Source organism: Oxyura jamaicensis, chromosome 8, assembly GCF_011077185.1.
Source record: "Oxyura jamaicensis isolate SHBP4307 breed ruddy duck chromosome 8, BPBGC_Ojam_1.0, whole genome shotgun sequence".
NCBI lineage: Eukaryota > Metazoa > Chordata > Aves > Anseriformes > Anatidae > Oxyura > Oxyura jamaicensis.
The window spans coordinates 9,151,591-9,165,064 of NC_048900.1; the positions used below are offsets into that span (position 1 = coordinate 9,151,591).

Consider the following 13,474-nt stretch of genomic DNA (forward strand, 5'->3'; position numbering starts at 1 on the left):
TAAAGCACCCCGGCTTGGCAGGGACCCCCAGTGCCATCGAGGCCATCCCCTGGCACCACGCAGGTCCACCCAGAATCTCAGACCATACGGCCATAAGGCCGCGTGACGGAGCGCAAGGTGTCCAGCAGGACCCGCGTTCCCCTTCGCTTCGGGTCAGGGCGAGAGCGAGACGTAGACGAGCGTGGCCGCGATCAGCCCGACGCCGACGAGCACCTTGAGGACGCGCGGCACCGAGCTGCAGCGCGGCACCGAGCGCCCGGCCGCGCCGCGCAGGGGCTGGACGACGCGCTGCCGCTGGGTCAGGATGGCCGCGCGGGCGCCCCGCCACGCTCCCGGGCCCCGCAGGCGGTACTGGTAGGGCGTGCAGGGCCCCAGCAGCACCTCCAGCGCCAGCGGGGGGTCGGTGAGGAAGAGCAGGGGCAGGTTGGGCTTGACGCCCAGCTGGCGGGCGAGCTCGTCCATGTAGGGGATGTAATCCACCTGGATGGTGTGCCGCCGGCTCGCCACGTACCTGCGGGTGGGAAGGGAGGCTCGGTGTGAGGGTACGGGGGGCAGACGGCAGGGGTAATGCCTCGTAGGGTCCTTACCGCTTGGCCATCTTCTCCTTGGTTTGTGCAATGTCGGCCAGCATGCTGGTGGTTGGCGGCAGCTCCTGCAGCCCTGGGGGAGGAGAGGAAGGAGGGAGAGCCGTGCTCCTGGCACACGTGGGCCCCTGTGCCCAGCGTGGCCTCTGCTTGCGCTGTGGGCCACCAAGCAGGGAGCAAGAGGGAGGCACGTGCAAAGAAAGAAAAGGGAGAAGAAAGTAGGCTGCAGACAAGGAGACCTGTCACCAACCCTGCAAGATTAAAAAGAGTGCAAGTCTTGTTGTGAAATGCAATGTTGTTTTTTGTTCCTACACAGAAGGAGGACAAAAGGAGGAGGAGGTGCCACCAGCTGAACTACTTGGCTTTGCCACACCTGTAAGAGCCTGGCTGCATCCTCCACCCACCTCACTTACCCTTGAAGATGTGGGTGGCCCAGCGACACTGGAGCTCCGAGATGGGCATGATGGCTCCCAGGGGCTGGATGAAGCCAATGAAAGCCAGCGTCGGCTTCTCCAGGTCAACAGGGAACACGTACTTGTAGAGAGAGGCCTGGTTCTCCACCACCTTCACACAGTCCTCGAGGAAGGGGAAGGAGAAGCTGTACCCCGTGGCAAAGACCACGGCGTCGATGTCTTCCCTGGTGCCGTCCTCGAAGATGGCAGATGTCTCCGTGAACTCCTGGACGATCGGCTTCACCCGCACCCTGCCCGAAATGATGCGGTTGGGCAGGTCGTCATTGATGGTCGCGTGCTGACTGAGGACCCTGGGGGGCACAGACAGAGCTCATGCGGGGCCGGGCTGGGGGCACAGGCCGGTCCCTGCGGTACTGCCTGGGCGCTCACCGGTGCTGGGGCTGCAGGCCGTAGAGTGAGTGGTCAAAGCGGGCGTTGAGCTTCCTCTCTAGCACAAAGTTGCTCACAGAGAGGGGCAGCAGGCTCTGGAGGAACTGGACGAAGCGGCTGAGGTAGGAGAAGTCGAAGGGGTAGCCGCCTTCCGCCACCCGGTGCATCACCCAGGCCCCGCGCTTGGTGCTGAGGAAGACCTGGGAGGAAGGAGAAAGGAGGCAGCGGTGTCGACCCACGTCCCACTGTGGTCCTGGTCAGGTACTCATGTTTTATATGCTGGCACGTTATATTATAGGCTCTGGAGGGCTGGACCCCACTGTGCCCCTTGGATGGATTGAGAGGGGATGAGGCGCTTTGGATGGGTGCAGTGCTGGAGGGAGGGCAGATATTTGCTTGGTGCCCTCTGGGATTGGATCGCTCTTTCAATAAATACCCCAGTGAGGGCGAGGGGACATTTAATCTGAAGCTTGTTGTTGGCCCAAACTGACAGATTGCTTGGGCTGGCAATAAAAACAGGCTGGGAGCAAAGAGGAGCAGGAGAGCGTCGAGCCTGGGTGGCTCCAGAGCTCACCTGCTTGGCTGCGTGGCTCAGCTCCACCGCGATATCGACGCCCGAATTCCCGGTGCCGACCACGACGACCTGCTTCCCCGTGAAGGCCCGTGGGCTCTTGTAGTCCCGGCTGTGCAAGTACCAGCCCTCAAAACTCTCCAGCCCTGCAAGAGAGAGCAAAGCCGTGCCGGGGGCGGGTGGCTGTGCCCTGCTCGGGCTGGTGGTGTGCTCTGGGAGCAGGCCGGTGGGGTGGTGCCCAGCGAGGTGGTGCCAGCTCCGTCCAGCCTAGGAGATGCTCAGCGTGGCCCTGAGCACCCTGCTCGGGCTTTTAACCCACAGGAGCATTTTTGGCAGCAACCAGAGCTAGGTCAGGGCTCGGCTGGCAGGGATGGTGCCACGAGGGGTCTCAGGGGAGGCAAGCGCCCGGTGGCAGGGGCGCGGGGGGCGTACCGGGGAAGGCGTGCAGCGGGAGGTGCGCGTCGGTGTGGTGCCCGGTGCACACCAGCACGGCGTCGAAGACGGCCGACTCCTGCTTGCCCTTGCTCTCGGTCACCACCTCCCAGCGGCCCGTGGTGGCGAAGTCGGGGCGCTTGGACACGCGGCACACGCTGGTCTGGGCAGGGGGGAGCGGGCGTCAGCGTTTCGTGCCCCCGGCCCCGTGTGTGTCCCCCCCCGCCCCCCAAATCCCCGTCTCTCACCCCGAAGCGGATGTGCCGCAGCAGGTCGAAGCGCCGGGCGTACATGCGGAAGTACTCCATGATCTTGGAGTGGTGCATGTAGTTGGGGAAGTCGTCGGGGATGGGGAAGTCGCTGAAGCACATCATCTCCTTGGAGGTGTTGATGATGACGGAGCGGTAGATGCTGGCACGGCCCTCCTCGGGCTGCTCCTGCGAGCGTGGGGCACGGCTCAGTGCCAGCCGGGGGGAGGTTTGGGGGGTTCCCAAAGCCCCCTGTGGTGCCGCTGCCCCACAAACCCCACAGGATGCTGGTGTCAGCTCAGTGGCTGTTTGCACCCCTTTCTGCCTCAGCAGCTCAGCCTCCGGCTCCCCTGCCTTGGCTCTGCTCCATCACTGTTCCAGACCCACTGAGGGCAAAAGCAGCGTCGCTGTAGCCGAGCAGCCCCAAATCCCAGGCTGGTGCCGTGCAGCGTGCCCCAGGCTCCCGTGCTCGTGGCAGGGCAGGGCAGGGCAGCGAGGCACGCCTGGTTGGCGGGGGTCCCGGCGAAAAGAGGCAGCGGCATCGCTTGGCGGGGGCAGGAACAAATCCGGGGGTTCCCGCGGGCCGGCAGAGCAGAGGCAGCGCCCGGTGCCGGTGCATGGGAGAGGCACAGGAGCAGGGAGAGGAGCAGCCCAGGCTCCCAGGGATGGGCTGGGCAGGAGGGAACTGGGACAGGTAGGGAAGGAATGCCACCAGCAGCAGGACAGCTGGGGAGCGGGGGAGTGGGCACAGGGGAAGGGATGGGTGGGAGTGAAGCCAGCAGGGAAGGGAGGGATGGGGAGGGTGAAGTTTGAGCCAGAGCAGCGAGCCCTGGGGTGAGGGGTGGCCCCCACCGCGGGTCCTTGGGCAGGATCCGTCCTGCTGCTGGTGGCACAGGTCCCCGTGCTGGCAGCTCACCAGCCTGCGCCCAGGGGACGTCCCGCCGCAGGGCAGCGCTGCTTCGGTAGCTGCCAGTAAACGATCCCGTCCCTGCTGCCGCCCAGGGCAGCCCGGCACAGCGCGGGGCTTACCTCGAAGCGCCACAGCCCCCCGATGTCCCCGCTCCTCTCGAAGCAGGTGGGCTCCAGCCCCTCGTCCAGGCAGCATTTCAGGGCGCACAGCCCGGAGGCGCCGGCACCGATGACGGCCACTCTCTGGGCAGCCATGGCCGGCGGTGGCGGCGGGGGGAGGCTGGCAGGGGGGCACCGAGCCTGGCGGGTGGCACGGGAGGGATGTGAGCGGTGCCGCTCGGCCAGCACCAGGCGTCCCAGCGCTTCCCAGCACGGGTGGCCGAGGGCAGCCGGGGCATTGTGAGAGGTTTCACCCAGACATGATCTACAGGTTCCCACAGCGCCGCGCCACACCTCCCGCCCGCCCTCCGCAAAGGGGTCATTAGCTCCTGTAAGCACTTAACGATGTTGAAGCCACCCCCGGGGACTTCCTGGGTGTGGGGGCTGAGCCGTGGCCGCGCTCCAAATTTCAGCAAGTCACGGCGTGGAAAACAAGAAGGGGGAGATGCTCCGGGCACTGGTGCCAGCCTCGGCGCGTGGAGGCCAGGAGCTGTTCCAGGTCCCCAGCCCACGTCCCCATCAGGCTGTGTGTGACGGGATGGGACCAACCCGTGCTGCTGCGACCCCGGCCGTCTGCTCTGGCTCCACGTGCCCCAGACAAGGCTGCTGTGCCGTGGACACACACGTGTGTATACAGACCCCAAGCCGTGTGTCTCCCCAGTGCGCAGCGGGGTGTGAATAACAGGATTCTGGCTCTGTTTAAGACACTTTAATCCGGTTAGAAAATTGGCTATGCCTTTGCCATGAAGGTAGCATCAGGGGAGGCTCGTTGGGATTGTAGGTGACAGAACAGCCCGGCAAGTCCCCGCTCGGTGACAGCGGTGCCTGAGCAGGATGGGGTTTTCCCCACGCAAGGGCAGGGTTTCTCCTCCATCCCGGTGCAGCCGCGGGGCATTATTTGGGGCTGCCACATCTGGGAGGCTCTGGTGCCTCATGCTTGCAGTGCAGGGCCACACAGCAAGCGGATTGCTCTCTTGGCACGGGGGGCACGGCTGCCGTGGGGACACACGGCCCCTCCTGGCGTTGCCAACCCCACCAGGCAGAGAGCAGGAGCCTACAGGAGGACGAAGATGATGGCGAAGACGGCCACGGCCACGGCCAGCTTGTGGAGGAGCGTCAGGATGGAGACGGAGGTGTTCTCCTCCACGTGCCGCGTCTGCAGGGGCTGGACGACGCGCTGCCGCTGGGTCAGGATGGCCGCGCGGGCGCCCCGCCACGCTCCCGGGCCCCGCAGGCGGTACTGGTAGGGCGTGCAGGGCCCCAGCAGCACCTCCAGCGCCAGCGGGGGGTCGGTGAGGAAGAGCAGGGGCAGGTTGGGCTTGACGCCCAGCTGGCAGGCGAGCTCGTCCATGTAGGGGATGTAATCCACCTGGATGGTGTGCCGCCGGCTCGCCACGTACCTGCGGGCGGGGAGGGAGGGCTGGACCCCGTTCTCTGGTGGCACGCAGCCGTGGGAGCCCACCAGCAGCCCCCCCCAGCCCGCAGCGCTCCTGCCTCATCCCAGCTGGTTGCTGGTGGGGTCTTACCGCTTGGCCATCTTTTCTTTCTTGTGCTTGATGTCAGCCTCCATGTCCTGCCTCGGGGGCAGCGTGCTCAGCCCTGGGGGGGAAGAGCCACGCGTCGGGGGGCTGCACGAGCAAAGGCACGGCTGGGCACCGTCTGCCTTGGCTCCGGGGCTGCAGGCTGAGGGGACATTTTGCCTCGCTTACCCTTGAAGACGCGGGTGGCCCAGCGACACTGGAGCTCCGAGATGGGCATGATGGCTCCCAGGGGCTGGATGAAGCCAACGAAAGCCAGCGTCGGCTTCTCCAGGTCGACGGGGAACACGTACTTGTAGAGGGAGACCTGGTTCTCCACCACCTTCACATAATCCTCGAGGAAGGGGAAGGAGAAGCTGTACCCCGTGGCAAAGATCACGGCGTCGATGTCTTCCTTGGTGCCGTCCTTGAAGATGGCAGATGTCTCCGTGAACTCCTGCACATTCGGCTTCACCCGCACCCTGCCCGAAATGATGCGGTTGGGCAGGTCGTCGTTGACGGTCGGGTGCTGATCGAAGACCCTGGAGGGCAGAAGGAGCCGTCAGGGCACCGGGGTGGGGAGAGTCTGCAGCGACCTGCTCCAGGGGTGCTCGTCCCCAGGAATGGCTGGGACGTCGTCGGAGGTTCCTTGGCACCTGTGCTTTGGCTTCAGGCCGTAGTGTGCGTGGTCGAATCTCATGTTGAGCTGCCTCTCCGTGAAGTCGCTGGCCATGGAGGAGGTCAGCAGCTGCTTCATGAGGTCCTTCAGGCGGGTGGTGAAGATGATGTCGATGGGGTACCCCTGCTGTCCAACGCGGTTGAGGATCCACGCACCCCGGCGGGTGCTGAGGAAGACCTGGGCGAACAAGGTCACCTCCTCAGAGCTGTGGTGGTCGTGAGGACACCAAAAGCCCCCGAAGGTGAGTGTCCTCATGGAGGTGGTGGTCCCAAGCCTGCGGGGTCCCACCTGGGGACGGTGCCACCAGGCACAGGGGACGCACTGCCCGCGGGGACCCCGCTGCTGCTGCTCACCTGCTTGGCCGTCTGGCTGATCTCCACAGCCAGGTCCGAGCCCGAGTTCCCGATCCCGATGACAACGACCCTCTTGTCCTTGAAGTCCTGGGGGTCCTTGTAGTCACGGCTGTGGAGGTAGCGACCCTTGAACTTCTCGATGCCTGTGGGGAGGGAGGAGGGCTGCTGTGCTGGGCCAGAGGGCCGCAAACCCCCGGGATGAAGCAGGATCCGTGCTGTGGCCCCTTCCATGGCTCTGCCAGACCCACCCCAGGACCGAACCACGCAGGGAAGCACGTGGAGCTGGGAGAGAAAGCAGCGAGGAGAGCAGGCACGGCCACCGCACAGCTTTTGGGGGCTTTTTTTCACAGCGAGGGGCGCGGGGGGCGTACCGGGGAAGGCGTGCAGCGGGAGGTGTGCGTCGGTGTGGTGCCCGGTGCACACCAGCACGGCGTCGAAGACGGCCGACTCCTGCTTGCCCTCGCTCTCGGTCACCACCTCCCAGCGGCCCGTGGTGGCGAAGTCGGGGCGCTTGGACACGCGGCACACGCTGGTCTGGGCAGGGGGGAGTGGGCGTCAGCGTTTCGTGCCCCCGGCCCCGTGTGTGTCCCCCCCCGCCCCCCAAATCCCCGTCTCTCACCCCGAAGCGGATGTGCCGCAGCAGGTCGAAGCGCCGGGCGTACATGCGGAAGTACTCCATGATCTTGGAGTGGTGCATGTAGTTGGGGAAGTCGTCGGGGATGGGGAAGTCGCTGAAGCACATCATTTCCTTGGAGGTGTTGATGATGACGGAGCGGTAGATGCTGGCGCGGCCCTCCTCAGGCTGCTCCTGCGGGCGTGAGGCACGGCTCAGCGTCCCGGTGGCCCCGTCCCAACGCAGGTCACTGCCTTGTGACGGAGCTGGGGGGGCTCTGCCACCTGCGAGGCTCCCCGGGACCCACCAGGACACGGGGCTGATGTACCCGGAGCCTGCCCCAGGACCATACCTTCGGTGCCCCTGCTGACACCCGCAGCCCGCGGCTGGCACGGCTTACCTCAAACCTCCACAGCCCGCCGATGTCCCCGCTCCTTTCGAAGCAGACGGGCTCCAGCCCCTCGTCCAGGCAGGCTTTGATGGCGCACAGCCCGCTGCTGCCCCCGCCGATGACGGCCACCCGCCTCGCCATGCTGCCCTGCGCCACCCAGCCTTCGCCGGGGCTGGCCGCGGCCTGGCTTTATGGCGCACGGTGGCGGCGAGCGGGTGCCTCCCCTGCCGTCACTCCTCCCACGGGAGCCACGGGGCAGGCTGCCAGCGCTCGGCTGGCTGCGGCTGCTTCGCTTTTCCGGCAGCGGTTTGGGCCAGGAGCCGTCCCGGCGCCTGGCTGTAGGGACCCCCGGCAGGGGACACCGCGGGGGGCTGCCCGGAGCGGGGCAAGGGGCAGCTCGGTGCCGCGGCGTGCACGCTGGAAAATCAAACATTCCCTTGAACTTTTACCTCCGGGATTATCGGGATCAGCCCGGACCTGCTTACGCTGAACGCCGCTGGTACCCTGTGGGCGGGTGAAGTGGCTCCGGCTGCCCCGCAGGCACCCTCACCGCATTACCCACGTCCCCGTGTCCCCGTAGCCGCGGCTCGCTCCTGGCCCACCCGCGCCAAGCCCCGCAGCCCCCCTCGGCTCTGCTGGGACCCCTCTGCCAGCCCCACGGGGCCAGCACAGGGAGGACAACTCGTCTGGGCTTTTCTCCCATCCCTCCCCACCCCGCTGTGCTGCGGAACGGCCGCGCGGGTTGCCGTCGCCTTGTCCCTTCTCCCTTGGCAGCTGCGAGGGGAACCGAAAGTCCCCACAGGCACCGGACTCTGCCCCCGCCGCGCTCAGGACCGTGACCTCTGCGCTGCGTGGGACGGGCTGCCCGGCACCCTGCTGCCCTCGCCGCGGCCTCCTGAGGGCAAAGGTACCATGGGGCGAGCCCGGCGGGGAGCAGCGGGCTCCCCACTGCTCTGGGGACAAGTGACAAGTGACAGCCACAAGTGACAGCGGACACACGGGGAGAGCAAAGGCCTAAGGCACAGAGAAGAGGCATGGGGAGCCCCCGCCCGCGGGGAAGACCCCTTAGCAGGAGCTTGGGGGTGCTGGCTCGGCCCCGTGGGGGAACATTTTTATTTCAGCCACCGTGCAGGTGACAGGCACAGAGGAGGCGCTTGCACTGGCAGCGCTCAGGCAGCTCCTGCGCGCTGCCATCAGAGGAACAGCCCTCAAACGCTGCCTTTTGTTGTTTTTTTTTTCAACTTAATTTTTTCCAGGGACGTAATGGCCACGAGCAGCCCCACCTGGCCCCAGTCGTTGCTCACACCCAGCGTTATTTAAGCACTGCCCAGAGCCCTCCCTGCCTGGGGTGCCTGCAGCCTCGCCACCGCCGATTTCCCCGATTATCTGCACTCTTGGCTCATTTTGCAAGGTACGGCGGGACCAGCGCTGGCTGGCAGGGTCCCTGGCAGCTCTGCTGTTGCCCTCTACTCCCTCACGAAGCCTTCCCCCGGTGAAGGCAGAAATGGTTTGCTGGAGCCCCGTTCCTTGTCTGCCGCCCGGTGGAGGCCTCGGGGAGGGGAAGGGTTGGTGCAGCCGGGCCGTGGGGTTAGCGCAGCCCGGTGCGCAGCGGGGGGAAGGCGTGAGACCTCCCTGCAGCAGGGCCGAGCAGGCTGGTGTCCTCCGAGAGGGAGAGCCTGGCTGCGGCGGGGCACAGCCTCGCCTTCAGGAGGGTTATGGGGAGCGCAGGCAGGGATCTGAGCAGCCCTGGGCTGGATGGGGGTCACAGCTTTCCCCCAGACCCTCCGGCAAGGTGATTCCCGCAGCAAGAGGGAACGTTTTAAGGCCTCAGGAGAGGCTGAGGCAGGACCCGGACTCCTCGTGGTCCTCTGCTGCCAAGGGCAACCAGAAAAACTGGAAGAAAAGGTTCCCGGGATGAATGGTGGCAGTTCAGGGGAGCCGTGGCAGTTCATACAGCTCCGTGTTGTTGCCCCTGGTGACTGAAAATCCTGTGGAAGGGGGAAAAGCGCTGTAAAGCTCTGCACAGGGGCGTTAAGAGCAGGCTGCTGCTGGGGGCTGCTTCCCCATCCCTTGGAGGTCCCACGGATGGCTCAAACCCCCGGCTGCCCCCTTCCTTTCCCCGCAGCACTGGGAGCCAGCTGCCTGTGTCCTTGTTGGCTGAGGTCTGGCCTAGGTGCAGTGCTCAAACCAGGAGCGACAGGAAAGAGACACGTTGCTGAGGAGGCAGAGCTCTTTATGAACCTGAGGACAGGCCTCAGTGCGTCCTCTCCGCTCAGGAATCGTGGAGCACAGGGCGTGCTGGCAGCAGCGATGCAATCAGTGTATTTACAGCACACAGATAACACGGGCAATTGCAGAGAAACCTCTGCCAAGCCCCAGCTCTTACATACACCACGGGCTAACGCAGCAGGTGCCCGCCGAGGGCACGCTGCTTCACAGGATCAGCAGCAAGCTGCCAGGCGGGTGCGCTGACCCCTCCCCAGGCTCTGCTCTGTCCCTGGAGAGCAGTCGGTGCCTGGCAGCCCGACAGGAGGGCGAGACAGCACCGAGTGTCTAACTGCAGGCCCGGGAGCCTGCAGCGTTGACATTTTGGCTGGACAAATCTCAGTTCAAGTCCCGGTGCCCCCTCTGTGTGTGTGCACTTAGAGAATGGGGCGTAAGCCTCCTCCTCCCGGAGGCACGCGGCGGTCAGCGGGTCCAGAGAGCAAAGAGGGCAGGCGCGTTGAGCGGGGAGAGCCAGCAGTACTCCACCACGCTGTACAGCGCGTAGCCCAGCAGCAAGCCGAAGAGCACGTCCGTCACGTTGTGCCTGCCCAGCATCACCCTCGAGACGCCGACGATGAGGGCCCAGAGCACCACGAGGACCCGCAGCGGGACGGCGAGCACCAGGTGGTGCAGCACGAAGCGGCACACCAGGGCGGCTCTGGTGGCGTGGCCCGACGGGAAGGAGTACTTGTCCACCGAGACGGTGACAAACATGTCCATCTTGTTGTGCGTGGGCCGCGGCCGCCGGACGATCCCTTTCACCACGGCCACCAGCACGAGATCCAGCAGCAGGGCTAGGAGGAGGAACAGCGAGTGAGCGAGAAGGGAGGTTTATTTTCCCCATGGGAAACGAGACAAAAACAGAAGGCAAGCCGTGAGCTAAGAAAACGCAGAGCTACCAACGCCTGCCAAGAGAAGGCAGTCCTTGCCAGGGCGGCGATGCCCAGGCAGGGAGAGCACGGTGCTCATCCGGGCTTCTGCCCGGGCACATCTCCGTCAGCGCTCGGCCGTGCACAGCTGCACGGCATTTATGTGTGTGAAATACGGCACTCACAGCTTGGTGCTCGAATCCTCCCTTATTTTGAAAGCCACAGAGGGGTTAATGTTCCCCCGCCTGCCCCTGCTGACTCAGCATGGCTCTGCAAGCACTGTTTTGACCCAGGTAAATGATCAATCCACCTCAGCAGTGGCTTGGTGTGAGGGGGCGTTCCCCATGCCCCCCCTGGGCCTGGGGGCTTGCAGCTCCAGGTCTGGCTTCTCCCTGCTGCTGGGGGCAGCTGTGTACAAGTTAATCGCCCCGTTTTTAGGAGCTGAGTAAAGGGTGAGCTAAATAACAGCAGCTTGCTCCCAGGAGTCTAAAGGCTGCTGTGGCAGAAGTCGGAGGTGAAGTGTCTGAGAAATGCTCCGTCACTACTTGGCAACAGCAGCTGCTGGCACAGGGCAGCGCCTTCGCTACCTCAGCCCAGCTCTTGGTGCTGGCAGCCAGGGCTGCTCCTTCCAGGGAAATCTTGCTTGACAGACTGATTTCTGTCCTATGGCCTGTGCCTGGGCACAAAGTCCTTCCTTTGGTCACTTCAGTTCACTCCTTCTGGTTAATCATTTAAGAACATTTGTTTTTTTTTTTTTCTTAGAAGTAAACCTAGTTCAATCACTTCTTTTAAAAGCATGGTTTGGGACATTGAGCTTGGGCACCAAGCTCATTCCCCACGTGGGTGCTGCAGGACCCCGAGGTGGGTGACTCTGGCTGGACACGCAGCCCTGGTGCCACGACGGGCCTGCTTGGAGTAATGGTTTTATACTGAAAAAGGGTAAATTTAGATATTTGGAATAAATTCTTCACTATGAGGGAGGTGAGGCACTGAACAGGCTGCCCAGAGGAGCTGTGGCTGCCCCATCCCTGGCAGTGCCCAGGGCTGGGCTGGGGGCAGCCTGGGCTGGTGGGAGGTGTCCTGCCCATGGCAGGGGGTGGCACTGGGTCCTTAAGGTCCCTTCCAACCCAAACCGTTCTACGGGAAGAGGTCAGAAGCCACCAGGTCCTTCCCCCAGCTCTCCTGTGATGCTGTAATTTAACCAGGCACTGCTCAATGGAAAAGATGCACGAAAGCATACACTTCCACCAAACGGAGAGTCACATAATCTATGTGAAACACCTACAGCTTTGCAACTTAAAAGTGTGAGAACTGGGATCCGGAAAGGTCTGTTGTTCTGGCACTACTGCTGTTTCAAAGCGAGCACAAATGGATTTACATGTACCTGCTAGGACAGGATGCTGGGGGGGGGGAAGTACAGCACCACGTGTGATTAAAATGCATGCTTTGGATGAAGTTTCCACGTTGGCTTTTACAGATCAGTGCCTGCAGCGAGCCCACGGGCACAGAGGTTTGGAAACTGGAGCAGCCGTCCGGGTCCCACACGGGCACAGTGTCTGGAAGCCGGAGCAGCCATCGGCGTGCTGCAGCTCACGGGATGGGCAGACATGCCAGCTGCTGGGAGCCAGACGGCTCCCCCAGGGCTGACAGCCGGCTTTCCTCAGCTCTTCCCCATCCCTCGGGCCCCATCCTCCCGCCGCAGCCGCCCCCTCCCGGCCTCACCGAAGAGCAGGTTGAGCAGCACCTCCCTGGCGGCCGAGCTGTCGCTCTGGCAGAGCCCGTAGAAGGTGCCCAGCAGCCAGGGGATGCCGTGCCCCGACACCTCGACCACCTTCAGCAGCGGGCGGGCGCTGCCCCAGGCCGAGGCCTCCCCGGCGCAGACTCCCAGGCGCTTGGAGGCCCAGAGGTCGACGGCGAGCAGGGAGCTGAGGGCGATGCCCACGAAGGACGGGTTCAGCCTCATGCAGTCCTCCTCGGGCAGTGGCGGGGGCGCGGAGCCCCCGGACTCGCGGCGGCGGGACGGGCTGTCGGGGGCTGCGGGGCCGCGCTGGCTCAGCAGGGACACGAACTCCGGGCGGCCGGCGCGTCGCTCGCGGCTGCTGCGAGGGCTGGGCATGGCGCCGGGACGGGGACCGGGGTCGGGTGGTGGCACCGGGCCTGGCAATGGGCAGTGGGACCGGGATGGGACCGGGACTGGAGAGGCCAAGGCAGGTTGTCCACTGCCGGGCTGCCTGCTGCTGTCACCTCACAGGCCCAGCTGCCCCCGGTACCCCTCTGGTGCCCCCCAGGTACCTCCCCGCTGTCCCCCTGGGCCCTTTGGTATCCCCCAAGTATCTCCCCGGTGCCTCCTGGTACCCCTCCGGTGCCCCCTGTACTCCCCCGGTGCTCTCCGGTACCACTCGGTGCCCTCTGCTAACCTGCCGGTATCCCCTCAGTGCCCCCAGTACCCCCCTTGTACCTCTCCGGTGCCCCCTGTGGTCACCCGGTGCCCTCCGGTATCCCTCAAGTATCTCCCCGGTGCTTCCCGGTACCCCTCCGGTGCCTCTCGGTGCCCTCCGGTAACCTCCTGGTAACCTTCCGGTATCCCCTCAGTGCCCCCAGTATCTCCCAAGTCTCTCTCCGGTGCCCCTTGTACCTCTCCGGCGCCCCCTGTGGTCACCCGGTACCTTCCCGGTGCCCTCCGGTACCCTTCCGGTACCCCTCGGTGCCCTCCGCTATCCCCCAGGTATCTCCCCGGTACCCCCAAGTGCTGTCCGCTACTCCCCAATGCCCTCCGGTGCCCCCCGATGCCCTCCGGTACCCCGGTGCCGCCCCCTCCCGCCGCGCTCCCCTCGCCCCGTCCCGCGCCGCTTCCGCTTCCTCCCCCCGCGCCGCCCCCGGTTACCACGGCGACCGCGCCGGGCGCCGCCGCCGCCTCCCCCTAGCGGCGGGGCCGGCGGACGGTGGCCGGCGAGGGCCGTAAAAGCAGCGGCGGCGCCTTCGCCCTGCCGGCGCCGGTGCGGGCGCCGGCGCTCGGGCGGCGATGGCGGCCCGGGGGGGGGG

At 65.2% G+C, this 13,474-nt stretch overlaps 4 protein-coding genes across 6 annotated transcripts in view; all 4 read right to left on the reverse strand.

The window, feature by feature from the left end:
* Positions 1-121: 121 nt before the first annotated feature.
* On the reverse strand, positions 122-3,875 carry LOC118170396 (flavin-containing monooxygenase 5-like). The gene is made up of 8 exons (XM_035332571.1): positions 3,707-3,875; positions 2,678-2,866; positions 2,430-2,592; positions 2,001-2,143; positions 1,427-1,626; positions 998-1,347; positions 588-660; positions 122-511 (listed from the first exon to the last, which is right to left on the reverse strand). Exons 1-8 carry the CDS (start codon positions 3,839-3,841, stop codon positions 154-156), a joined length of 1,611 nt encoding a protein of 536 aa, XP_035188462.1. The 5' UTR covers positions 3,842-3,875; the 3' UTR covers positions 122-153.
* A 564-nt stretch (positions 3,876-4,439) lies between these two features.
* Positions 4,440-7,984, reverse strand: LOC118170397 (flavin-containing monooxygenase 5-like). The gene is made up of 8 exons (XM_035332572.1): positions 7,308-7,984; positions 6,914-7,102; positions 6,666-6,828; positions 6,295-6,437; positions 5,919-6,118; positions 5,455-5,804; positions 5,272-5,344; positions 4,440-5,145 (listed from the first exon to the last, which is right to left on the reverse strand). Exons 1-8 carry the CDS (start codon positions 7,437-7,439, stop codon positions 4,800-4,802), a joined length of 1,596 nt encoding a protein of 531 aa, XP_035188463.1. The 5' UTR covers positions 7,440-7,984; the 3' UTR covers positions 4,440-4,799.
* A 452-nt stretch (positions 7,985-8,436) lies between these two features.
* Positions 8,437-13,474, reverse strand: part of PRDX6 (peroxiredoxin 6) — a 19,724-nt gene continuing 14,686 nt past the window's right edge. Inside the window, exon 7 of the mRNA XM_035332585.1 lies at positions 8,437-8,466. The gene's annotated coding sequence lies outside the window, so the exon portion shown is untranslated. The remainder of the gene's footprint in view (positions 8,467-13,474) is intronic.
* Positions 9,598-13,358, reverse strand: PLPP6 (phospholipid phosphatase 6). 3 transcript variants are annotated; one of them, XM_035332583.1, is made up of 4 exons: positions 13,315-13,358; positions 12,608-12,623; positions 12,155-12,568; positions 9,598-10,357 (listed from the first exon to the last, which is right to left on the reverse strand). In XM_035332583.1, the coding sequence occupies exons 3-4, from the start codon at positions 12,546-12,548 to the stop codon at positions 9,987-9,989; spliced, it is 765 nt and encodes a 254-aa protein (XP_035188474.1). In that variant the 5' UTR covers positions 12,549-12,568; positions 12,608-12,623; positions 13,315-13,358; the 3' UTR covers positions 9,598-9,986. The 3 variants fall into 3 exon arrangements, with proteins under 3 accessions (XP_035188474.1, XP_035188473.1, XP_035188471.1); XM_035332582.1 differs by lacking the exon at positions 13,315-13,358 and having other exon boundaries at positions 12,155-12,569; positions 12,608-12,823; XM_035332580.1 differs by lacking the exon at positions 13,315-13,358 and having other exon boundaries at positions 12,155-12,565; positions 12,605-12,823.

Coding starts and splice junctions, on each gene's coding strand:
- LOC118170397 (XM_035332572.1), bottom strand. CDS start 7,439: ATGGCGAGGCGGGTGGCCGTCATCGGCGGGGGCAGCAGCGGGCTGTGC. Junction 7,103..7,307: donor GCGGGCTGTGGAGGTTTGAG/GTAAGCCGTGCC, acceptor TCACGCCCGCAG/GAGCAGCCTGAGGAGGGCCG. Junction 6,119..6,294: donor TCAGCCAGACGGCCAAGCAG/GTGAGCAGCAGC, acceptor TTGTTCGCCCAG/GTCTTCCTCAGCACCCGCCG.
- PLPP6 (XM_035332583.1), bottom strand. CDS start 12,548: ATGCCCAGCCCTCGCAGCAGCCGCGAGCGACGCGCCGGCCGCCCGGAG. Junction 10,358..12,154: donor GCTGCTCAACCTGCTCTTCG/GTGAGGCCGGGA, acceptor TCCTCCTCCTAG/CCCTGCTGCTGGATCTCGTG.
- LOC118170396 (XM_035332571.1), bottom strand. CDS start 3,841: ATGGCTGCCCAGAGAGTGGCCGTCATCGGTGCCGGCGCCTCCGGGCTG. Junction 1,627..2,000: donor TGAGCCACGCAGCCAAGCAG/GTGAGCTCTGGA, acceptor CCTTCCTCCCAG/GTCTTCCTCAGCACCAAGCG. Junction 512..587: donor AAGGAGAAGATGGCCAAGCG/GTAAGGACCCTA, acceptor TCCCACCCGCAG/GTACGTGGCGAGCCGGCGGC.